Source organism: Salmo salar, chromosome ssa27 (assembly GCF_905237065.1).
Source record: "Salmo salar chromosome ssa27, Ssal_v3.1, whole genome shotgun sequence".
NCBI lineage: Eukaryota > Metazoa > Chordata > Actinopteri > Salmoniformes > Salmonidae > Salmo > Salmo salar.
In genome coordinates this window covers 11,411,885-11,438,959 of record NC_059468.1, presented here as the reverse complement: position 1 = coordinate 11,438,959, position 27,075 = coordinate 11,411,885, and the positions used below count along the sequence as shown (strand labels likewise).

The following is a 27,075-nucleotide window of genomic DNA, read 5'->3' as shown; positions in this document are numbered from 1 at the left end:
TCAGTTAATATTTCAAATCTTATTTCACACTATTTCTGTGGCCTGTGTGAAACATATATGAAAGCCAGGACAGAACGTTTAAGAGTTTGATGTTGCTGCCAATACAACACCAATCTAAGATCAGTTTTGCACTCCCTCCCTTGATTAAGGTTAGGCTTTGTGGAGGGTTAGCTGATCCTAGATCTGTGCCTAGCAACTTCTACCAGGAGAGGTACATACTGGGAGGTCGTCTCCTCGGAGTGAGTTCCCACAGAGGTCCAGGTGTGTGAGGGTAGTGGGGACAGCAGGGTTGGCACTCAGCGCCTGGGCAAGACTGTTAACCCCTAACCACACAAACACAGGAAGTTCAGAGGAAGTGACATCACACATGACAGTTGGCACGTAAGTTGGTCATGAATTTACAATACCTTTTTGTGATATGGAGGTCTTTGAGAGGTTCAAATGCTTGAGACCCATTGGGAGTTTGGCCAGCTGTGCACTGAGAGCAGATACACCTAGAAAAAAAAAATGCATCACAAACTTATGAACAAACGTATAACCTCTCATGAACTTGAAGCTTTGAGACACGCATTTTGCCATTGATACGATCCATGCCAATGTAGGACAGAATACTAGAAGCTAGAATTCTAGATTAGTGCAATATCCTGTATCATTGAATATCACTGAAAATCTTTAAATATTTTTCAAAGCAGGGAGTTTGTTGTACCCTTGTCCTCCAGGGAGTTGTTTGTGAGGTTGAGGGTGTGAAGTACAGAGGCAGGGTTGCAGGTCAGAGCGTTGGCTAACTTCTGTGCGAAATCACTGTGAAAATATCAAGAAAAGACACAGCTCTCAATAATTCCAAAAACATTCCTTACCGCAGGATACTTCAACTGGTAACTATTCGGCAGAATAAAGAAAAAGGAGCACTTTGTTGCTGCGTAAATCTGATCGATTTGGGGTGGCCAGTATAGCCTGGTTCCTCTAGGTTTCTTCCTAGGTTCTGGCCTTTCTAGGGAGTTTTTCCTAGCCACCGTGCTTCTACACCTGCATTGCTTGCTGTTTGGGGTTTCAGGCTGGGTTTCTGTACAGCACTTTGTGACATCGGCTGATGTAAGAAGGGCTTTCTAAATAAATGTGATTGATTTATTGACAGGACAAACAAATAGGTTTACATTTCGGCATGAATCCCCTACCTCAGAGCCTATTGAAAGCCTTGTTTGTCCCGTCAATAAATCGATCAGATTTACGCAGCAACAGAGTACTCCTTTGTCTTTATTCTGCCAGATAGTCACCAGTAGTATCCTGGGGTAAGGAATGTTTTGGGGTCCCTCAGTTGAGCACCTGATACACCCTTTTTCAATTGGGCTGGGCTGAAGCGTGTTTTGGTATATATTTTTTCCACAGCTCTACTCAAGTTACCTCAGGATTTTCAACAGGAAGTGCATTTCTGATAATAGTCAGAGTCATGTGTTTAACTACCGTGCGAGCTAGCTCCCTTAATTTCACACTGGACAGCATGTATGGAATGTAGCTGCGATCGAGAGCATAATTCATTATGAAACTGTGTGTGTGTGTGTGTGTGTGTGTGTTTGCACCCTCATCTGGATGTGTGTGGTGGATAAGATAAAGCCAGTCTAACCTATTACCAGTGCTTAGTGCTCACCTTCTGAGACCTGCATTCTCTAACACCATCTCCTCTAAGCGACTAGAGCGGGCCACAACTCGCAGGATTTGTTCACACACATCTGTGGACTGCAAGCAAACACTTTAGTGTGAAAAGCAGCAAGCTCAGGCTTGTGTAAACACAGATGCATAACTTACTTTGCAAAAAAAGTCTAACCTGTAAATGCATAAACACACACACACACACACACACACACACACACACACACACACACACACACACACACACACACACACACACACACACACACACACACACACACACACACACACACACACACACACACACACACCTCCTATGACTAAGTATCAGCAGCAGTCACACCCTCCCTGTTATTATAATATAAAGCGCTTGTTGACATCTCATCCTCATGCCTCCCCTCTTCCCGCCACCACCAGAACACACACTCCTTTATACACACACACAGCTGTCCTCTTCCTGCTGCGGCCAGGGTTCCCTTTACAAAGAGTGTTCGGTCACTCCTGGAGCACAGTGGAAGTTATTTAATAAAGAATTGTTTCAATGCATTATACCCACAGTACAGGTTTTAAGTTCCTACACTTTTCATCTAACTCATCCACCTTTCTCCACGAGTGACATGCACGCTTCTCCAATTCATTCATCTCAGTTGAACTGTAAAATTACAAATATTTCTTCCCTTCACAAGTGTAACATAAAATGGAACATTTTGTGACCAGTATTGTTCAGAATTAAATGTACCAGTTTGTAGTCCTTTGTGGAGAGCTTGGTAAACCATTGGTTATACTCCAGGACCAGAATGATGGCCACCAAATCTCTGGAGAAGAAGGAAATAGCATTGGATTATCAAAAATAGAATGGTATAAAGACGCTATTGTTCACACAATTTGGAAATATGGCAGCTGTGAAAAAAGGAAAAGTGAAGGTACCTGTTCTCAAGATGTACGAAATCCTGCAGGTTCAGTTCTCTGGTGTCCTGGGTTTGATAGATTGTGTCCACATCCTGTTGGGCAAGATGGAGAACCCAAGGTTGGAATGATTCAAACAATGGCAAAAGTAGAGCTGATATAGCTAAAGTAACCGACACGATGTAAATCCGGGTCAACATATTTCAAGAAAGACCATGTTAGGCATCTGAGCTAAAGTTTCCGGTCTACACGAAAGGAAATTCAAGCTACTGTAGCTCTATGAACTACCCCTGCTACACTATAATCAAATTAGCAATATTAACTGAAATGGAAGGAGACTACACTTGTATATACTAACCCACTGCACCTCCTCTCTGAACGGCAGACCCAGCTGGTCGCAGAGACACCAGTACATGTGGGAGAAACCACCTACGAGAGAACGAGGGAGATGAAGACAGAAAGTCTACTATGTTATAGATGGGATTTCTGTTATGTTTTTTGTTGTTGTTGTGTGTAATATGTTCTTTATTATAACGTTACCACATGGCCCTAGGTCTGTGGTGGCCTGGTCCTCCCAGAGAGACTGTAGGGCGGCCGTCCTCTCAGGAGGCATCAGGGTCAACTTCTTCATCGCCTTCCTTTCACAGTGCAGGGGACACACCCACAAACTGTCACTTTATCATGTCGGACATGAGTAAAGTGAGAGGGAGTGACCAACTGAACAAGTGAATGGCTACACAAGTGAGTGAATGAGTATACAAGTGAGTGAACGAGTACACAAGTGAGGGAACGAGTCAGTCGCTAATACATGTGCGTGGATGAGTGAAAGAATAAAGAACTGACAATAAAGAAAGCACTGGTAACTAATACTGTTCCGTACACATTTTACGTAACCGCGGCGTTCAAACGAGACTGCAACGAAAACTAAAATGGGACTGCAGCGACCGCGTTGGCATCAAAATCCGGTGTGTGAACTACGTTTCTATTCAAGCGTTGATTGACATGGTAATGGACTAATAGTATTCGAGAAAACATGAAAAAAAAACTTGACCCCTCTGATGCAGTACGTTACATCGTGACGCATCACAACGTAACGTACACAAGCATTATGCAACTCATTGTGTGCCCGTACAGCCTCTTTCCACCAGGGGTAGTGTTTCTCACGCAGATTAAAAACAAGAAATGATCAGTGGTGAGTGTAACGGTGAGAGTAAAGTTAATTACACGTGAGTTCATCGATAGTTCATTCAATCAATAGTTCCATTTTTCGCATCATCATTGCGAGCCATCAGGACTCTCAAAAGCCGTGACAGCAGCAGTTTACTTGTGAAGACAACTTTAGCGCCCCCCTAAAACCCCTATTCAAATTTGACACAAACCTTCAAAGAGGGATGTAATGAGACATTATATAACCTCTTTATAGTGTTTTATTTACATTTTAGAGGTGATAAGTTGGACAAATCGTGTGAAAAATCCTTTTCCCCACACAACATATCTCCCCCTTTCACTATCACTCAGTAGCTTTCGCTTCCCCCTCCGCCATTTTTAAAATACCTGGTATATTACATTTTATGGGCGCTAAAATAAGGTCAAGTGTACAGAACACTGCAGTGTACGGAAGTTCGCTAGCTACCATTAACAAAAAGAGAGGGACAGAGGGGACCTACACTGGGGACAGGCCTGGACAGATCCTGTGTAGACAGGTCCCAATGTGGGCCACCACCTCATCCACATCCTCCACAGAGCCAAGCTTCAGGGACAGCCGGCCTCGGTCATACTCCAATAACAACTGTAGGGGGCGCAACACAGTGTCAACTGACATGGTCTGTAACATGTTTGGCTTGAACAGAGGTTGTTTCATGTTTAAAGCAAGGACTATCTTACCTGAGTGGGCTTGTTACTAGTGATCCCTTGTATATCCAGGTAATTGAAGGTCTGTTCAATCTGAAACCACACACAAAAAAAAAATATCTGCACTATACTCCATCAGAAATAGAAAAGGTATTGAATCAGAAAACGGTGGACATTTTCTAATCCAAATCTGAACATGTTGGAAAACATACTGATAAAAACCAAAAAATGTGAGGCACACAAGGACACATGGACACTTTGTCTTTCACAGCTATAACACGAACACAGACAAACACAACATCACAAACAAGCCCTGCAATAGATGGACAAACCCCAAAAATAACCCCACACAAAAGCACATACACAGCTGGCAGGATGACAGGGGAGAGAGGGTAAGGAGGTAAAACTAATCCAGAGCTGCTAACTTCCCGACGCCAAAGGCCCAGGGTTAAAGAGAAAACCTCCCCCTCCAGCTGTTGAATCCCTCCATTGTCTTCACTCGGCACCCAGAACTCCACGGGCAAAATTTACTCCCAGGAAAGACTGAGCCTCTGTCTTACACAGACCAGAGCGTATAATAATCTAAAAACACTTTATCTTGCATTGACTACAGGATACAGGAACAATAATGGTAACACTTTAGCCTGAAGGAATGCTTTGTGATTAAGTGTATAACTTGAAATAAGCATGTAGCTTAGTGTAATCACCTCAGCGTTTTACCTTTCCAGAGGTTACAAGTGTAACACTAAAATCCAGCAGAAAGAGGAAATAACATAAATAGTTTTAGGGCTCTGAAAATACTGTAACTTCTCTTTAAGTGTATCGGTTTTAATGACTAGCAATTGAAGAAGTACAGTGCCTTCAGAAAGTATTCACACCCCTTCAATTATCCACATTTTGTTGTGTTACAGCCTGAATTTAAAATATATTACATTTCGATGTTTTGTCTCTGGCCTAAACACAATACCTCATAATGTCAAAGTGGAATTGTTATGGCAAGCCTAAATACGTTCAGGAGTAAACATTTGCATAAGAAGTCACATAAGTTGCACGGACTGCGTGTTTAACATGATTTTTGTATGACTGCCTCATCTCTGTACCCCACACGTATAATTATCTGTAAGGTCCATTAGTCGAGCAGTGAATTTCAAACACACATTCAACCTATTGGTAGATGGGTAAACATTTTAAAAAGCAGGCATTGAATATCCCTTTGAGCATGGTGAAGTTATTAATTACAATTTGGATGGTGCATTCATACACCCAGGTACTAAAAAGATACAGGCGTCCTGTCACGTCCTGACGAGTAAAAGGGGTTATTTGTTATTGTAGTTTGGTCAGGGCGTGGCAGGGGGTGTTTGCTTTGTGTGTTTCGGGGTTTTTGGTGTATGTTCTGTTTTCTATTTCTATGTGGGTTTTCTAGTTTTTCTATTCCTATGTTAGTTTTGGGAACGACCTCCAATTAGAAGCAGCTGGTTGTCGTTGCTTCTAATTGGAGGCCATATTTAAGTGGGTTTATTTTCTCTTGTGTTTGTGGGTAGTTGTATTTTTCGTATAGTCCTTGTGTCCTTACGGAACTGTTGGTTGACGTCGATTTAGTTTGTTTAAGTGTTCAATATATAAATAAAAGAAGATGAACACGATACCCGCTGCGCCTTGGTCCACTTTCTACGACGCACCTGACAGAACTACCCACCAAACCAGGACCAAGCAGCGGGGATTGGAGCACCGAAAAAAAGGATGGACGTGGGAGGATGAACGACGATTCTGGGAGGACAAACTAAGGGAGCTAGAGGAGACAGAGATGCATCCCCCCCAAAAAATTGGGGATCAAATACTTTTTTACCCCTCTGTACACACACACACACACACACACACACACACACACACACACACACACACACACACACACACACACACACACACACACACAATGGGAAAATCAATAGAAATCAGCCAAGACCTCAGAAAAAAAATTGTAGACCTCCACAAGTCTGGTTCATCTTTGGGAGCAATTTCCAAACGCCTGAAGGTACCATGTTCATCTGTACAAACAATAGTATGCAAGTAAAAACACCATGGGACCACGCAGCCGTCATACCGCTCAGGAAGGAGACGCGTTCTGTCTCCTAGAGATGAATGTACTTTGGTGCGAAAAGTGCAAATCAATCCCAGAACAACAGCAAAGGACCTTGTGAAGATGCTGGAGGAAACAGGTACAAAAGTATCTATATCCACAGTAAAACGAGTCCTATATCGACATAACAAAAATAGAACTCTTTGGCCATAATGACCATTGTTATATTTGGAGGAAAAAGGGGGATGCTTGCAAGCCGAAGAACACCATCCCGACCGTGAAGCACGGGGGTGGCAGCATCATGTTGTGGGGGTGCTATGCTGCAGGAGGGACTGGTGCACTTCACAAAATAGATGGCATCATGAGGCAGGAAAATTATGTGGATATATTGAAGCAACATCTCAAGACATCAGTCAGGAAGTTAAAGCTTGGTCGCAAATGGGGCTTCCAAATGGACAATGACCCCAAGCATACTTCCAAAGTTGTGGCAAAATAGCTTAAGGACAACCCTATAGAACATTTGTAGGCATAACTGAAAAAGTGTGTGGGACCAAGGAGGCCTACAAACCTGACTTGGTTACACCAGCTCTGGCAGGAGGAATGGGCCAAAATTCACCCAACTTATTGTGAGAAGCTTGTGGAAGGCTACCTGAAACGTTTGTCCAAATACTAATTGAGTGTATGTAAACTTCTGACTCACTGGGAATGTGATGAAAGAAATGAAAGCTGACATAAATCATTCTCTCTACTATTATTCTGACATTTCACATTCTTAAAATAAAGTGGTGATCCTAACTAACCTAAGACAAGGAATTTTTACTCGGATTAAATGTCAGGAATTGTGAAAAACTGAGTTTTAATGTATTTGGCTAAGGTGTATGTAAACTTACGACTTCAACTGTACACACATACATACATATATACATATATACATATACACACATTTTTACATTTTAGTCATTTAGCAGACGCTCTTATCCAGAGCGACTTACAGTAGAGTGCATACATTTTTATTACATTTTTACATACATACATATACATACATACATACATACTTTCATACACACACACACACACACACACACGCACACACACGCACACACACACACACACACACTACCATTCAAAAGTTTGGGGTCACTTAAAATGTCCTTGTTTTTGAAAGAAAGCAAATTTTTTTGTCCATTAAAATAACATCAAAATATCAAACTGTTTTTCTGATCAATTGGATATTGTTATTTTAAAATGGGCAAAAAAAAAAGTGCTTTTCTTTCAAAAAGAAGGACATTTCTAAGTGACCCCAAACTTTTGAACAATAGTGTATATACATATATATTTTTTTTTAACTTGGCAAGTCAGTTAAGAACAAATTCTTATTTACAATGACAGCCTACCCCGGCCAAACCTGGACGACGCTGGGCCAATTGTCCGCCACCTTATGGGACGGCCGGATGTGATACAGCCTGGATTCGAACCAGGGACTGTAGTGACACCTCTTGCACTGAGATGCCGTGCCTTATACTGCTGCGCCACTTGGGAGCCCTATTAGTGTTTTATTTTTCCTAAATGTTTTACAAATGTTCAAATTTTTCTTCCACTTTGACATTACTGAGCATTTTGTGTAGATCGTTGACAAAACAATGACAATTATATCCATTTTAATCCCAGAAAATGCGGGAAAAAGTCAAGGGGTGTGAATACTTTCTGAAGTCACTATATTTGTAAATCACCCCATTCATAAAATGCACTGTCTAAAGACTGCAGTGAAATAGTTGTAGTTACTGGTATTCATTAACCAGTACATTACCGCCCGGAACAAGTGAGCAGGTCCCACCATATGCCATGACGTTTGATATTTCAACCCACAATGCAGCTGTGAACACACAGCCTGAAGGAAAGAAAAACTGTCAATACTTTCTGAAAAATCTAAACCTTAAGGGAGAGAGTGGGAGAGTCAAAAAAGTAAAACAGAAATAGGAGAGAGAAAGATCTGCAGGGACTTGCTCCTTTGGCCAGCCACTCAACCAGAAAGAATTCCAGAAGCGGTCCTCAAAAACAAGCTGGGGCACACCTGGAGATTGACTAACTAAACATTTCCAAGGAGGACCATCTGGGATGACTGGGGGCAGTAGGAAGACAGTCTAATTAAGTTAAGTTTTCTCAATACATCCAGACAGAGTCATCCCACTCACTCAAACCTCTTACTATGTGTTGTAATAGAGTGAATTCCCTGTCCGTCATCATTTCATTATTAGACCGCCCATAAAAGGGAGTAACAGTGACTGCAGTGATTTCAACTTCACAATAACTTAATTGTCCTTTGGTAATACTGATACAGTGGGGGTAAAAGTATTTGATCCCCTGCTGATTTTGTACGTTTGCCCACTGACAAAGAAAGGATCAGTCTATAATTTTAATGGTAGGTTTATTATTTGAACAGTGAGAGACAGAATAACAACAAAAATATCCAGAAAAACGCATGTCAAAAATGTTATAAATTGATTTGCATTTTAATGAGGGAAATAAGTATTTGACCCCCTCTCAATCAGAAAGATTTCTGGCTCCCAGGTGTCTTTTATACAGGTAACGAGCTGAGATTAGGAGCACACTCTTAAAGGGAGTGCTCCTAACCGCAGCTTGTTACCTGTAAAAAAGACACCTGTCCACAGAAGCAATCAATCAATCAGATTCCAAACTCTCCACCATGGCCAAGACCAAAGAGCTCTCCAAGGATGTCAGGGACAAGATTGTAGATCTACACAAGGCTGGAATGGGCTACAAGACCATCGCCAAGCAGCTTGGTGAGAAGGTGACAACATTTGGTGCGATTATTCGCAAATGGAAGAAACACAAAAGAACTGTCAATCTCCCTCGGCCTGGGGCTCCATGCAAGATTTCACCTCGTGGAGTTGCAATGATCATGAGAATGGTGAGGAATCAGTCCAGAACTACACGGGAGGATCTTGTCAATGATCTCAAGGCAGTTGAGACCAGTCACCCTGCTCAAGAATACATATACATGTCCGTTTGAAGTTTGCCAATGAACATCTGAATGACTCAGAGGACAACTGGTGAAAGTGTTGTGGTCAGATGAGACCAAAATGGAGCTCTTTGACATCAACTCAAGTCGCCGTGTTTGGAGGAGGAGGAATGCTGCCTATGACCCCAAGAACACCATCTCCACCGTCAAACATGGAGGTGGAAACATTATGCTTTGGGGGTGTTTTCTGCTAAGGGGACAGGACAACTACACCGCATCAAAGGGGCGATGGACGGGGCCATGTACTGTCAAATCTTGGGTGAGAACCTCCTTCCCTCAGCCAGGGCATTGAAAATGGGTCGTGGATGGGTATTCCAGCATGACAATGACCAAAACATACGGCCAAGGCAACAAAGGAGTGGCTCAAGAAGAAGCACATTAAGGTCCTGGAGTGGCCTAGCCAGTCTCCAGACCTTAATCCCATAGAAAATCTGTGGAGGGAGCTGAAGGTTCGAGTACCCAAACGTCAGCCTCGAAAACTTAATGACTTGGAGAAGATCTGCAAAGAGGAGTGGGACAAAATCCCTCCTGAGATGTGTGCAAACCTGGTGGCCAACTACAAGAAACGTCTGACCTCTGTGATTGCCAACAAGGGTTTTGCCACCAAGTACTAAGTCATGTTTTGCAGAGGGGTCAAATACTTATTTCCCTCATTAAAATGCAAAACATTTTATAACATTTTTGACATGCGTTTTTCTGGATATTTTTGTTGTTATTCTGTCTCTCACTGTTCAAATAAACCTAATATTAAAATTATAGACTGATCATTTCTTTGTAAGTGGGCAAACGTACAAAATCAGCAGGGGATCAAATACTTTTTTCCCCCACTGTATTAACAAATGTAGCACCATGCAGAACACTAGTAAACTAATCTTCAAGCTACTGTAGTACGAAGATACACTACATGACCAAAAGTCGAACATCTCATTCCAAAATAATGGCCATTAATATGGAGTTGGTCCCCCTTTGCTTCTATAACAGCCTCCAATCTTCTGGGAAGGCTTTCCACTAGAAAGTGGAAAGCCTTCTGCGGGGACTTGCTTCCATTCAGCCACAAGAGCATTAGTGAGGTCGGGTATTGATGTTGGGCAATTAGGCCTGGCTCGCAGTTGACTTTCCAATTTATCCCAAAGGTGTTTGATGGGGTTGAGGTTAGGGTTCTTCCACACCGATCTCGACAAACCATTTCTGTATGGACCTTGCTTTGTGCACAGGGGCATTGTCATGCTGAAAAAGGAAAGGCCCTTCCCCAAACTGTTGCCACAAAGTTGGAAGCACTGAATCATCTAGAATGTCATTGTACGCTGTAGAGTTTATTATACATTTTTGTTACTTTTCTCCCCAATTTCGTGGTATCCAATTGGTAGTTACAGTCTTGTCTCATCGCTGCAACTCCGGTACGGACTCAGGAGAGGCGAAGGTCGAGAGCCGTGCATCTTCCGAAACACAACCCAACCAAGCCGCGCTGCTTCTTGACACAATACCCACTTAACCCGGAAGCCAGCCGCACCAATGTGTCGGAGGAAACACCGTGCACCTGGTGACCGTGCCAGCGTGCACTGCGCCCTGCCCGTCACAGGAGTTGCTAGTGCGTGATGGGACAAGGACATCCCTGCCGGCCAAACCCTCCCCTAACCCGGACGACGCTGGGCCAATTGTGCGCCGCCCCATGGGTCTCCAGTTACAGCCAGCTGCGACAGAGCCTAGACTCGAACTCAGAATCTCTAGCGGCACAGCTAGCACTGCCTTAGTCCACTGCGCCACTCGGGAGGCCCCACTGTGTAGAGTTAAGATTTCCCTTCACTTGAACTAAGGGGCCTAGCCCGAACCATAAAAAACAGCCCCAGACAACTATTCCTTCTCCACCAAGTACAGTTGGCACTATGCATCGAGGCACGTAGCGTTCTCCTTGCATCCGCTAAACCCAGATTTAGCCGACGCTTGGCATTGTGATCTTAGGCTTGTTTGCGGCTGCTCAACCATGGAAACCCATTTCATGAAGCTCCCGACGAACAGTTCTTGTGCTGACATTGCTTCCAGAAGCAGTTTGGAGCTTGGTAGCGAGTGTTGCATCTAAGGACAGACGATTTTTAAGGACTACTCGCTTCAGCAATCGGTGGTCACGTTCTGTGAGCGTGTGTGGCCTACCACTTCACGGCTTAGCCGTTGTTGCTCCTAGACGTTTCCACCTCACAATAACAGCACTTACAGTTGACCGGGGCAGCTTTAGCAGGGCAGGCATTTGACAAACTGACTTGTTGGAAAGGTGACATCCTATGACGGTGCCACGTTGAAAGTCACTGAGCTCTTCAGTGAGGGCATTCTACTGCCAATGTTTGTCTATGGAGATTGCATGGCTGTGTGCTCGATTTTATACACCTGTCAGCAACGGGTGTGGTTGAAATAGCCGAATCCACTAATTTGAAAGGTTTTCCACATACTTTTGTATATATAGTGCATTTGATTCATAGGAAGATCAAGATATACAATAGCACACACAAACATGTACACACAATCAAACACAGACAGCGTCTCATGTGCATGTACTCGCTCTCACTCACACTTCTTACCTTGGTGGGGACCCTCGCAGTAAGGAGAAAGCCCCGATGGGATGCCAAAGCCTGTAGAGGAGAGAGACAGATCAGAGCGACATAACGGAAGTCAACAACTGTACTATGTATACTGAACAAAAATATAAACCCAACATGCAACAATTTCAAAGATTTTACTGAGTTACAGTTCATAGAAGGAAAGCAGTCAATTTAAATATATTAATTAGGCTCTAATCTATGAATTTCACATGACTGGGCCAGGGCGCAGCCATGCGTGGGGGAGCCAGGCCCAGCCAATCAGAATTTGCTTTTCCCCACAAAAGGGCTTTATTACAGACAGAAATAGTCCTCTGCACCCCTCAGACGATCCCGCAGGTGAAGAAGCCGGATGTGGAGGTCCTGGGCTGGCGTGGATACACGTGGTGTGCGGTTGTTAGGCCGTTTGCATGTACTGCCAAATTCTCTAAAACAACGTTGGAGGCAGCTTGTGGCAACAGCTCTGTTGGACATTCCTGAAGTCAGCATGCCAATTGCGCGCTCCCTTCAAACTTGAGTAAATTGTGGCATTGTGTTGTGAGATAAAATATGGCACAATTTAGAGTGGCCTTTTATTGTCCTCAGCACAAGGTGCACCTGTGTAATGATCACGCTGTTTAATCAACTTCTTGATATGCCACACCTGTCAGGTTGATGGATTATCTTGGCAAAGGAGAAATGCTCACTAACAGGGATGTAAACAAATTTGTGCAGAACACTTGAGAAATTTGTGCATATGGAACATTTCTGGGATCTTCTTTTTCAGCTCATGAAATATGGAACCCAAAACTTTACATGTTGCGTTTATATTTTTGTTCAGTGTATGGGCCCAAATCAAACATGACAAAGTTACTAATCCGTTCCACCAGCGGTTTGCAGCTGTTATTGGTATGGAAGGAACATGAATATGCTCCCGAGTGGCGCAGCGGTCTAAGGCAAGGCACTGCATCTCAGTGCAAGACACGTCACTACAGTCCCTGGTTCGAATCCAGGCTGTATCACATCTGGCCATGATTGGGAGTCCCATAGGGCAGCGCATAATTGGCCCAGGTTTGGCCGGGGTAGGCCGTCATTATAAATAAGTATTTGTTCTTAACTGACTTGCCTAGTTAAATAAAAAATATACAACATGTGGGGCAAATGTTTAGAGGTTTGCAGTGAAATTGTGTTATGAACATTGTTTAATGTCTTTGCTTTCATTTATGTGTTTTAAACCTTTCTATTCTCAAAGACACAGGTGCAAACTCAATTGTAATCGCACAGTAGTAGCTAACTCATTTCTTTTTAAAAAGAGACGTAATAATACCATGGTGAGTACAGATGAATACACAGTTATAGCTGGAAGGACAAAGAGAGAAAACTGACTGTGGATCAGATAGCTGTGGTATGTGGGTTTTTTTGGAGTGAGGTCACTCTTCAAGGCCAAATATGAGCATCAACCAATGGCTAAGTCAACCAATGGCTGGGTGTGAGACAGGAGACCCCGCCCCTCTCTGCTCTGGACAATCTGTTCCTGTATTTTATTTTATAGTATCTCCGGTGTAAAAAGAGGGGAACGGGTATTGTATGTTCACACACGCGTACACACACAGAAACAGACAGACATTTCACAATCCCATAATAGTTCCTACAGGTAAAGCCCACTTATACATTGTGTCTTACGGATAAAGACTGCTTAACCAAATTTTGACTACTGAGTTTGGTCGATGATATAGACGGATTACATCTCTACTCTAGCAAGGCCTAGGAATGTGCCAATGTGGTGGGCTATATTTATCAGTGTCTGATGCTCTCAGTCAGTGCCCTGTGGGGAAGTGTTCTGTCAAGTCAAGAAAGGAGACAATTGTGGAACTTTACAAAGAAAATAGGGCCCCAGAATCTACAGTGTGTCCATTAGGGCCCCAGAACCTAGTGTGTCCATTTCACGCTGAACTCTAAGGAAGGACAACTTTCCTGAAAATAACATGCTTTCAAATGTGATGTGGAAAAATGTGTACAATTTCATGAGTTAAGGACGGGTATTTAAAGTAACGGGTCAATTAGATCTTCATTAAATTATGTGTCAACATTTATCTTTTTATGAACTAGGAAATACATACTGTAGGTAATTCAGAGTATCTTCCTAAGCTAGTCAGCTGCACACACACACACACACACACACACACACACACACACACACACACACACACACACACACACACACACACAGGGGGTTTAGAGACATGCAGTTACATGAAACAAGATCGGCCCATATCCAATAGTAGGCCTACTCCTACACCACCTTATCCATTGTTCTTCCTCTTACACAATAATACACTGAGACCGAGGGCTCAAATGTCTTTTGAAAGTTGGGTCTGAGGCTTTTCATGTCTTTGCTGGCCCAGGGCTTAGAGGAAAGTGTAGCGGATGATGCCGTTGTTGAGTATGAGGTAAGACTGAATATCCTCTGTATACAGGGCTGTGTTCATTAGGCCATGCAATGGAAAACGTTTTACAATGGAAAATGAAAAAGAGTGTTTCTTATTATGTAAGTGTCCTTGGGTATCTTGAAAGGCACACACCAAAATGTTTTATTATTATTATTGGACAAGTCCAGTTAGTCCCACCTCGTTTCAGTCTGTTTTCTTCCATTCAATGTCTAATAAACACAGCTCAGGGCTAAAGAAGAAGCAACAGCGTATAAAGAAGTTTGTTTGGAAAATGTCTCTGGTCTTCCTTGATCCTCCAAAATAAGGTTTGATGGAGGCAACTGATATTCCAATTGAAACCCAATACGTTTCGGCTACCTTTTGAAGGGGATCTGAGGCTGCTAACAAAATGAAGACAGTTGCGGAGGGTCACATTTTAAATGTTACAATATAACATTCAACTATCAAAATCTATTACTCTGCATACAAAGCAACAACAATATTACTCAGCAGACAACAAATGGTTTCAGGAAGTCAATACATTTCAGTCTGTCAAGTACACAGAAAGTGGTGAGGCTGTGTTTCAAACGTTCTATTGTGAACCAGTCGACTGCGGGCTTCCTGTTATGCGAATGAGGCACAGGAACAAGGTTTTGCTGAGAAGCATGTGAACCTTGGGAGAATGAGGAAAATGACAAACACTGGGGTGCTCGGAATGACAAGTTGATTTTCTCCTAAATAAAAGGGTTGTGTTGTGTCTGCACATTTAAGGCTACATTTAGGGAACTGCACAATGAGAAACCAATTATATGAGTGCCAAGAAAGCAAGCATGATGTCTTACCAGGACTCGGTTCTCCAGTTTGTCACCTTTGACCTCCAGTTTCACCCTCTTCTTCAGGGTGAGCTTGATCTTCCCTCCCACGGCATCTCTTACACTCTCTAGGAGGAACATTTGGAAGATTAGCACTGATACGAGTATGCTATCTAGTGCATGTGCAGGGCTTGGATTATTGGAAGCCTTTACAATTCAAAACATAACCCATGTATGCCTGGCCTGGGACATCATGAATAACAGAATAAGAACATTTGCTGAAATTCTTTTTGATAGGAAAACAACCCAACTTGGGATAAATTTTTCCTGCTTTGGGGTGTTCTTCAAACAGTTGTTGCATCAAGTGTGGACCTAATGTCAGCTTTGTAACCACCACACTCAGAATCCTCATAAGTAGTCAAAATACCACACATTCCATAGGCAGTAGGTTTCCCCCTGGCCATATGGCAGTGTCAGGGTGGTTAGTAATTCAACATTGGTGCACTTTTTCTCCCATCTAGTAGCAGTCAGTGTAATATTATTGCTTAATTTCATGCCAAACACAGCTTTTGTCAGCTTCCGGCCTCTTACAGCTGTGTTTTGGTGGGTCACTTCTAATTTGTGTAGTCTTGTTTTTCATGGAATCCTGGCAAGAGTGGGGGAAACTCTTGAGATCAATCTGGAACTGAGATCAAAACATTTACAGAGGGAGATTTCCAAATGTGGCCCAGACTGCTTTGAACAACATGTATTTATGTATCCACAGTTCTCTGAAATAATTATTTCTGAAAACCGTTTGTTGGAGTTATCGTTTTTGGGGTGGTTCCATAACTTTATCAGTGTACATTCTCAAAACAAAAATGCTACATTTTAAAAAGAAGTGCGATGAAAAAAATGAACATGTCTGTTTAAGCTCGTTGTACTGCATGTCCTGGGTATTACATAATATGACAATGGTCCATCCACACACTGGTTTATCCTAGAGGAGGCCCATTGAGTTGGTGCATTCAAGACAACTGGGAACTCTCAAATCATGACGTCAGTGATCTTCAGCTCGGAAAGTCAGGGCTCAAGAAAGAGGCTCAAGTTAGAATTCCGAATTGGGTGACCGTTCAAAACAATTTTTCCCCAGTCGGAGCTCGTTTTTTCTGTTGTCATTAACACACTGAAGTTGGACATTTCTATGTTCCGAGTTGGTTTGAACACAGCATTGGTAATCCCATTGGTTGTCATCCCATTGGTTGTCATCCCACTCTGAGGGAATTCAGCAAGACACGCTTCCAGTTCTTCTCCCAAACTTTGTGTACAGAAGTATGTGGGTATAGAGTACGAGTCATTATACCCATAAACCCTAGCGGTCAAACACAGAAATGGTTTCAACGGTGATTCCACCATTCGTTTTTCCTATAGGGGATTTTGTTTTTCCTATAGGGGATTTTGTTTTGTGTAGGCTTACCCTGGTGTGATGTTTTGATAACCGTCTAAATTTCTCTAGGACAAGGTGACTTTTATCATTTGGAAAGTATTCAGACGCCTTCCTTTTCCCCACATTTTGTTACATTACAGCCTTATTCTAAAATGGATTACATTTTTTAAAAAGTCCTCATCAATCGACACACAATACCCTCTAATGACAAAGTAAAAACCGTTTTTTAAATACATTTTGGCAAATTGTCCACCTGTGGTAAATTCAACAGATTGGACTTCATTTGAAAAGGCACACACCCGTAACAGTATATACTGTGAGGTCCCACAGTTGACAGCGCATGTCAGAGCAAAAGCCAAGCCATGAGGTCGAAGGGACTGTCTATAGAGCTCAGAGACAGGATTGTGTTGAGGAACACATCTGGGGAAAAGGTACCCAAACATTTCTGCAGCATTGAAGGTCCCCAAGAACACAGTGGCCTCCATCATGCTTAAATGGAAGAAGTTTGGAACCACCAAGACTCTTCCTGGAGCTGGCCGCCCGGCCAAACTGAGCAATCGTGGGAGAAGGGCCTTGGTCAGGGAGGTGACCAAGAACCCAATGGTCACTCTGGTGGAGTGCTGGAGCTCTGTCAATCAGGTGTTTATGGTAGAGTGGCCAGACGGAAGCCACTCTTCAGTAAAAGGCAAGACAGCCCGCTCGGAGTTTGCCAAAAGGCAACTAAAGGACTCTCAGAACATGAGAAACAAGATTCTCTGGTCTGATGAAACCATGATTGAACTCTTTGGCCTGAATGCCAAGCGTCATGTCTGGAGGAAACCAGGCACCATCCCTACGGTGAAACACGGTGGTGGCAGCATCATGCTGTGGGGATGTTTTTCAGCGGCAGGGACTGGGACACTAGTCAGGATTGAGGGAAAGATGAACGGAGCAAAGTACAGATGATGAAAACCTGCTCCAGAGTGCTCAGGACCTCAGACTGGGGCAAAAGTTCACCTTCCAACAAGACAAGGACCCTAGGCACATAGCAAAGACAATGCAGTACAACGCAGGAGTGGCTTTGGGACAAGTCTCTGAATGTCCTTGAGTGGCCCAGCCAGAGCCCGGACTTGAACCCGATCGAACATCTCTAGAGAGACCTGAAAATAGCTGTGCAGCGACGCTCCCAATCCAACCTGACAGTTCTTGAAAAGATTTGCAGAGAAGAAAGGGAGAAACTCTCCAAATACAGGTGTGCCAAGCTTGTAGTGTCATACCCAAGAAGACTCAAGGCTGTAATCGCTGCCAAAGATGCTTCAACAAAATACTTCTGGTCTGAATACTTGTGTAAATATGATGTGATAAATCGTTTTTTTAAATACTAAAACACCCGTTTTTGCTTTGTCATTGTGTGTAGATGCATTAAAAAAAAGAAATCCTCATCAATTTTAGAATAAGGCTGTAATAAAAAATAAATAAGGCTGTAATAAAAAAAAATGCTAATTAGCTGCTAATGTGGCTATCAGAAAGAAATACAAATGCCCTGATGATCTGGACGAGATTGCTGAATTGAGGCAAAGGTAAGAATATCTGGATTAACTATCTAATGTCAGCTAAATGCATACTGAACAAAAATAAACACAACATGCAACAATTTCAAAGATTTTACTGAGTTACAGTTCATATAAGGACATCAGTCAATTTAAATAAATTCCTTAGACCCTAATCAATGGATTTCACATGACAGGGACTACAGATATGCATAGTTGGTCACCGATACCTTAAGAAAAAAAGGTAGGGGCGTGGATCAGAAAACCTGTCAGTATTTGGTGTGACCACCATTTGCAGCGCGACATACCTCCTTCGCATAGAGAAGATCAGGATGTTGATTGTGGCCTGTGGAATGTTCCCGAGTGGCGCAGCAGTATAAGGCGCTGCATCTCAGTGCAAGAGGTGTCACTGTAGTCCCTGGTTCGAATCCAGGCTGCATCACATCTGGCCGTGATTGGGGGTCCCATAGGACGGCACACAATTGGCCCAGCGTCGTCCAGGTTTGGCCGAGGTAGGCCGTCATTGTAAATAAGAATTTGTTCTTCACTGACTTGCCTAGGTAAATAAAGGTTACACATGTTGTCCCACTCCTCTTCAATGTCTGTGCAAAGTTGCTGGGAACTGGAACACGCTGTCGTACACGTCGATGCAGAGCATCCCAAAATCCCCAAATGTCTGGTGACAATGGGCCTCAGGATTTTGTCATGGTAACTCTGTGCATTCCAATTGCTCTAGATAAAATGCAATTGTGTTCGTTGTTCGTAGCTCATTCCTGCCCATACCATAACCCCACCGGCCACCATGGGGCACTCTGCCGATTCAAAACGTTTTGACATCGGCAAACTGCTCCCCCACATGACGCCACACATGTGGTCTGCGGTTGTGAGGCCGGTTGGATGTACCGCCAAATTCTCTAAAACAATGTTGGAGGCAGCTTATGGTAGAGAATTGAACAATAAGAGCTCTGGTGGACATTCCTGCAGTCAATATGCCAATTGCACACTCCCTCAAAACTTGAGACATCTGTGTTGTGTGACAAAACTGCACATTTTAGAGTGGCCTTTTATTGTCCCCAGCACGAGGTGCACCTGTGTAATGATCATGCTGTTTAATCAGCTTCTTGATATATCACATTTTTGAGGTGGATAGATTATCCTGGCAAAGGAGAAATGCTCACTAACAGGGACGTAAACAAATGTGTGCACAATATTTGAGAGAAATAAGCTTTGTGAATATGGAATATTTCTGGGAACTTTTATTGTCAGCTCATGAAACATGGAACCAACACTTTACATGTTGCGTTTATATTTTTGTTCAGTGTAGTAATATATAAATTGGTTACATTTATTTGAATTGACAATTCTATGAACTGTCTCGTGCAAGTTTTAAATTAACACAATACCTGTTATCAAAGGTGTCCGTTAGAGATGATGTGCGGGAACTTGCAGAGATTTGTAGTTTTGCATGATGTCTACTTTGATGCTAATAGCATTTTCGAATCAGAGTAAATCGAGCTGAATATATTGATAAAAGTCACCTTGCCTGAGAGAGATTTACATGGTTATGAAAATGTCACACCAGGGTAAGCCTACACAGCCCTTATTTTAGGTGCTTCAAAATCCCCTGTGGGAAAAATTCATAGTGGAAAAACGATTGGAACCATTTCCCTGTTTGACCGCTAGGTTTTATGGGTATTGTGACTGTGGGGCTCTATCAGGTGCACCTCAAATTTGAGAAACAGCTGACACACGTTTTTCAATGCAAGAGTAGTCATTTTAGCCAAAATAAATAACATTACTGTTAAAACGTTTCTTACCCAGCAACTCGTTAGGAAAATCCGTATTTTCTTCAGTCATGTTTAAGAATTAGGAGAGTTGTGTAGAGTTAAAAGGCACAACAACAAAGACTAAAGACACGGATTTAAATGTAATCCAGCGACGAGTAGCCTAGTCCAGTTTCTACTTTCTCCATTCATCCTCGAGTGCGTCAGAGCAATGTACCTTTATCGACACATCTCAACAGTCTTGGAGCTCAAGCTCTGAAATGAACGAATAAAAAGACACGAGGAAATTGAAGACACCATTTTTAAATGCTAAAACTAGCCTACTATGCGAGTCTGTTGCAGAAAAAAGACACCGTTTTTAAAATGCCAAGGACTAGCCTGCTCTGCGAGTCTGTTGCAGAAAGAAGCACATACCTTCAGCCAACTCGTGAATGATCCCTCTCTCCCTCAAAAAAGGTAGGCTACTCAACGAAGTCAAGTAAGAAAAATGTGACACCTGGTGGCATTAATACAACATCTGTGTTACTGTGCAGGTAAAGGGACCACTAAAGAGTAGGCAACCACAGGTACAGTTAAGTTGTTACAGTAGGTTATTACAACAGCGGATTACTACTTCAACAACTTCCATTAATGGTTTATTACGTTTAGTTATTGCGTCGGTAATAATGCTCAAAACACAATATAGGACACACTGTCATATGCAGCAGACATTTAAATACAACTTCGAAGTTGTAGGCTACAGTTGCAGGCTATACACAACGTTTGCCTCTTGGAGTGCTTTTGAGCCAAAACGGGTTCAAAATGGACAGAAATATTGTCCAGAAATGACATTGAATAGAAAGTGACACACCTTCCCACACCCATGAGCAAAAGCATATTATTACCTATGGATTTGTGTGTTTTTATTAGATAAAAAAAGATAGGAATATTATATAGAACCATACAACAAACATTCAAGTGATATTTTTACATAAACAATTAGTAACTACACTTCCATAGTCCTTGGGCGATTCCATGCCACCGTAGCCCAAAAATATGTTTGATATCTCAGATTGTTCTGGCAATTCTCACATAGAAACTTAATTGGTAGGAAGGAAGTTTGACATGCTTTTTACATTTGTATCACAATGTTTTAAAGGAAAATCATGATGAACACAGGGGCCTCTCAGGGCTGCATGCTTAGTCCCCTCCTTTACTCCCTGTTCACTCACGACTGTGTGGCCGCGCACGACTCCAACACCATCATTAAGTTTGCTGACGACACAACAGTGGTAGGCCTGATCACAGACGGCGATGATACAGCCCATAGGGAGGAGGTCAGAGACCTGGCAGTGTGGTGCCAGGCCAACAATCTCTCCCTCAGCGTCAGCAAGACAAAGGAGTTGATCGTGGACTGCAAGAAAACAGAGGGCTGAGGAGGCCCCAAACCCCATCGACGGGGCTGTAGGGGGAGCGGGTCGAGAGATTCAAGTTCCTCGGTGTCCACATCACTAAGGAAATAACATGGTCCACTCCACACACACCAACACAGTCATGAAGAAGGCACGACAACGCGTCTTTCTCCTCAGGAGGCTGAAATGATTTGTCATGGGCCCGCAGATCCTCAAAGTTCTAGAGCTGCACCATTGAGAGCATCTTGACTGGCTGCATCAGCGCTTGGTATGGTAACTGCTTGGCATCCGACCGCAAGGCCCTACAGAGGGTAGTGCGAACGGCCCAGTGCATCACTGGGGCCAAGCTCCCTGCTATCCAGGACCTCTACACCAGGCAGTGTCAAAGGAAGGCTCCAGCCACCCAAGTCATAGACTGTTCTCTTTGCTACTGCACGGCAAGCGATACCTATGCACCAAGTCTGGAACCAATAGGACCCTGAAGAAATTCTACCCCCAAGCTATAATACTGCTAAACAGTTAACCAACTAGCTTCCCGGACTATCTGCAATGACCCTTTTTGCACAACTCTTTTGACTCATCACATACACTGCTGTTTCTGTTTATTGTCTATCCTGTTGCCTAGTCACTTTACCCCTACCTACAGTATATGTACATACAGCATCTACCTCAATTACCTTGTACCCCTACACATCGACTCGGTACTGGTACCCTGTGTATATAACCAAGTTACCATTACTCATTCTGTATTTATTCTTTGTGTTATTTTTTTTAATGTTATTTTTTTATATTATTTTTCTCTCTGCATTGTTGGGAAGGGCCCATAAGTAAAAATGTCACTATTAGTCTACAACTGTTGTTTACGAAGCGTGCGACAAATAACATACTTTTTGGGGGATTGGCCATTTTAAACCCTTTTTAGACATGTACATGCTTCCTGTAAAACCCTATAATCTGTGAACCATACGTGATAAATATATCTTGATGTCATTTTACTCCTTATAGTCACAGTGTGCTCTAAAATATGGAGTATGTCTTGATTCTGAAATAAAACATTTCACATTCACCAAAAAATATTAATATCTCAAAAGTACCCTTTTTGATTGTGTTAATTTTAAGACATATTGTTTGGACCAATATAGTCTACAAGTACATCAAATTTCCAGACTGGGCGCTCTGCTAATTCTGAAGGTATGATTTGTTTTATGAGCACCACCAAACACTGTAAATCTGAAAATGGATTCAAAGGGAACTACCTCTGCTGGTCATTTGCTGAATGTGCAATCCTAAAGGAGGGCTGTAAATACAATGGCCAGGGTTGAGGAGTAATGGATTACATGTAATACGTTACATGTAAGGGATTACAAAAACCAGTAACTGTAATCCGTTACGTTACCAGCAAAAATATTGTAATCAGATTACAGATACTTTTGAAAAACTTGATTACTTTGAGGATTACTTTTAAATTCAGAAAGTAGATTTGCGAAAAATAATCTCTGACATGTCTATGTTTTATCAATGACATTCAAATCAGCATTGAAAAAAGGTGCAAGTTTAAGTTTGTTCCACCTGAGCGAGTCTGACCACAAGTCAGAGACCACTATGATGACCCACCAAATGTGTTTGATCATTCGCGGGAAAAGAGCAGGAATAGGCTTTTGTAGGTTACAGTCCAAGCTATGTCTTCCAATGGGGCGACTGCTGTTGGCATCCAAATATTATCCAACTTGAATAAACTCTTGGAGGTATGGATGACAGCAGTGGTGTAGTCTACAGCAATACAGATATCATTTATTATTGATATCTGTATAGCGCATTGATGTGAATCACACTGTTGCTCTCTCATTTTGCTATTTGCGCCTTACAGACTGTGGTTGTTGTGGATGGCAGTTCACAAATCTAAATGTGTATTTCAATCCAATAATGGTTGAATTCAAGAAGTTTAAACCGCCTATCAATCATTGCTCTTGCAACAGCTGCGTAGTGAGGATCCCAGCCTATGGAATAAAAGTGGGGCTTTTATTGCTCAATCTAATTCATGCTGATAAAATTAATCAATCCATAGGCCTAATGGACACATGCTCAAACTCACACACTTTTGATAGACTTAAAGGGGCAATCTGTAGTTGCTACATCCATTTTTGTACTTATAAATTATATATATGTGTATATGTATGTACAGTTGAAGTCGGAAGTTTACATACACTTAGGTTGGAGTCATTAAAACCTGTTTTCAACCACTCCACAAATTTCTTGTTAACAAACTATAGTTTTGGCAAGTCGGTTAGGACATCTACTTTGTGCATAACACAAGTAATTTTTCCAACAATTGTTTACAGACAGATTATTTCACTTATAACTCATAATTCCAGTGGGTCAGAAGTTTACATACACTAAGTTGACTGTGCCTTTAAACAGCTTAGAAAATTCCAGAAAATTATGTCATGGCTTTAGAAGCTTCTGATAGGCTAATTGACATCATTTGAGTCAATTGGAGGTGTACCTGTGGATGTATTTCAAGGCTTACCTTCAAACTCACCGCTTCTTTGCTTGACATCATGGGAAAATCTAAAGAAATCAGCCAATACCTCAGAAAAAAAATTGTAGACTTCCGCATTTCTGGTTCATCCTTGGGAGCAATTTCCAAACGCCTGAAGGAACCATGTTCATCTATACAAACAATAGTACGCAAGTATAAACTCCATGGGATCACACAGCCGTCATACTGCTCAGGAAGGAGACGCGTTCTGTCTCCTAGAGATGAAGGTACATTGGTGCGAAAAGTGCAAATCAATCCCAGAACAACAGCAAAGGACTTTGTGAAGATGCTGGAGGAAATGGGTACAAAATATCTATATCCACAGTAAAACGAGTCCTATATCGACATAACCTGAAAGGCCGCTTGGTGTCATACCCAAGAAGAGGAAGAAGTCACTGCTCCAAAAACCGCTATAAAAAAAGCGAGACTACGGTTTGCAACTGCACATGGGGACAAAGATCATACTTTTTGGAGCAATGTCCTCTGGTCTGATGAAACAAAAATAAAACTGTTTGGCTATAATGACCATCGTTATGTTTGGATGTAAAAGGGGGAGGCTTGCAAGCCGAAGAACACCATCCCAATCGTGAAGCATGGTGGTGGCAGCATCATTTTGTGGGGCTGCTATGCTGCAGGAGGGACTGGTGCGCTTCACAAAATAGATGGCATCATGAGTTAGGAAAATTCTGTGGAAATATTGAAGCAACATCTCAAGACATCAGTCAGGAAGTTAAAGCTTGGTCGCAAATGGGTCTTCCAAATGGACAATGACCCCAAGCATACTTCCAAAGTTGTGGCAAAATGACTTTCTCCAGGCCCATCCCTCAGCTTTTTACCAAAACAGCGGCGGGGCAACCATTTTGTTATGGTTTCATCTGTGGATTTGCCCTTTAAACAGCTATCAAGATATCAAAGTGTCACCAACAAAAGTTAAACAATAGGCCTAAAGCAAATGCAGCATATGGCATTCATTTTTCACATGTAAATGGCACTTTTCAGTAGTGCTCAAAGCATGACATTCCATGAGTGCAGCATTTGACAACAAAATCATAAACAACAGAGTAGGGCTGGCTAACAAAGTCCTTCATTTTGGGGTTATGAGCAGGTAAAACAATTTGTCTAATCTATACTTCCATATTTCCAAGTCCTATTCTTGAAGATCAAGGGGTATAACATTTACTGGAATGACTGGAATTCTGATAGACATTGGTTTTTAATGTAAAGATATAATTTAAGCATATTATTATATGTAGTAGAAACCGATGGCTTAGAAGAAGCCTACATAACCAACTAATAAAGTAAAATTTAACATCCATATATGACCAGCTATGTAAACTTTAACATTGATTTATCCTGCAATAGATGTAATTCAATTAGTAACATACATTTTTGTCTTCTTCTAATGCATCTTAAGGGGGAAGTAATCTAAAAGTAACTGAATGTAATCAGATTATGCTACTGAGTTTGGGTAATCCAAAAGGTACGTTACTGATTACAATTTTGAACAGGTAACTAGTAACTGTAATGGATTACATTTAGAATGTAACCTACCTATACCTAAAATGGCTTATATCGTTAAAAGTACCAGAAAGTCTAAAAATAACACAAATCTAAAAGCGTACTTTTGAGATATTAATATGAATATTTTTAATGTTAAATAAATTAATATTAAATGGTTTGTGATACAAATGTAAATGGCATTTCAAATGATGTTACTATATGAGAATTGCCAGAAGAATCTGATATGCCAACAATATATAGTTTAGTACACGTTCGTTCTTTTATTCATAATAAAAATAATTCCATCCATTTCTTTCTTGGAAATTTAACATACTGTAGTTCGACATCCACTAACTAAAGGGGAGTGAACAAGGTCAGAGGGAGAGAGGAAGCAATTGTTCTGGAACAAACCCCAACCTTAGTTGGGACACGCAAGCTCTTCCTGCCTTTGAACCCCTTTTGACTATTTTCACCCCTTGTTGTGACCGTCTTACATTAACACACTCAAACAGGTCATTTGATTGTTGTTCATTTTGTGGCCACAAGAAAGCAACTTATAAGTTTGAAGAGAATCAAATTGCACGGCAATCCTGGTCATTCCCAAAAGGCATTTAGGGATATGACACAGTGGGTCCCATTACAACATTCTGGCTAATTCTGGTGCAATAATTTACAGTTGTGATGACATTGATGATAGAAGGCATATGTGGTTCCAAATTACAGTGAATTTGCAGTTTTCTTTGAAGTCTCTTCGTTATTAAGATCATTGGTCTCATTACTTTTCCTGGTATTTGGATTTAATGAGAAACTCTGGAGCAGAAACTTTGGATTCAGCTGCGTAGAAGTGAAGGTACCCCGGGCTTTTTTCCCAAAAATGTACTTTGTAGGCTACCAAAATCAACAGTCATTGCAATGGTATTTGATCTGGCATAAGTTGCTGGTTAAGATACAATGTTCTATAACTTTTTCAATGGGTAAGTTTATGTGTTGAACTAAAGTGACCAAGTCGGCCTTGCCCTTGACCCAAGTACATTGCTCAGTACCATGATGAGATAGAGTGCATTTGGGAAGTATTTAGACCCCTTGATCTTTTCCACATTTTGTTACGTTACAGCCTTATTCTAAAATTGATTAGTCAATCTACACACTATACCCCATAATGACAAAGCGAAAGCAGGTTTTTAGAGATGTTTGCAAATGTATTAATAATAAAAAACAGAAGTACCTTATTGACATAAGTATTCAGACCCTCTGCTATGAGACTCGAAATTCAGCTCCGGTGCATCCTGTTTCCATCGATCATCCTTGAGATATTTCTACAACTTGATTGGAGTCCACCTGTGGTAAATTCAGTTTATTGGACATGATTTGGAAAGGCACGCACCAGTCTATATAAGGTCCCACAGTTGACAGTGCATGTCAGAGCAGAAACCAAGCCATGACGTCGAAGGAATTGTCCGTAGAGCTCCGAGACAGAATTGTCTCGAGGCACAGATCTGGGGAAGGGTACCAAAGAAATTCTGCAGCATTGAAGGTCCCCAAGGACACAGTGGTCTCTATCATTCATAAATGGAAGA

General features: G+C 42.0%; 1 protein-coding gene and 1 long non-coding RNA gene across 7 annotated transcripts in view; one reads left to right on the top strand and one right to left on the bottom strand.

Annotated features, from left to right (window-relative positions):
• The window catches only part of carmil1 (capping protein regulator and myosin 1 linker 1), a 38,817-nt gene extending 18,281 nt beyond the window's left edge, over positions 1 to 20,536 (bottom strand). For 3 of the 6 annotated variants that reach the window (XM_014177268.2, XM_014177266.2, XM_014177269.2), the window contains exons 1-13: positions 20,102 to 20,466; positions 15,360 to 15,457; positions 12,092 to 12,142; positions 4,438 to 4,497; positions 4,221 to 4,342; positions 3,094 to 3,227; positions 2,912 to 2,982; positions 2,575 to 2,648; positions 2,387 to 2,462; positions 1,646 to 1,734; positions 707 to 801; positions 408 to 494; positions 220 to 323 (exon numbers count right to left, since the gene is read on the bottom strand). In XM_014177268.2, coding sequence (XP_014032743.2) covers positions 220 to 323; positions 408 to 494; positions 707 to 801; positions 1,646 to 1,734; positions 2,387 to 2,462; positions 2,575 to 2,648; positions 2,912 to 2,982; positions 3,094 to 3,227; positions 4,221 to 4,342; positions 4,438 to 4,497; positions 12,092 to 12,142; positions 15,360 to 15,457; positions 20,102 to 20,141 — 1,101 coding nt within the window. In that variant the 5' untranslated portion in view covers positions 20,142 to 20,466. The other 3 variants (XM_014177265.2, XM_014177270.2, XM_045709448.1) reach the window with 3 other exon arrangements.
• The window catches only part of LOC106588365 (uncharacterized), a 31,643-nt gene continuing 24,834 nt past the window's right edge, over positions 20,267 to 27,075 (top strand). Inside the window, exon 1 of the long non-coding RNA XR_001324647.2 lies at positions 20,267 to 20,524. This is a non-coding gene — a long non-coding RNA (uncharacterized lncRNA). The remainder of the gene's footprint in view (positions 20,525 to 27,075) is intronic.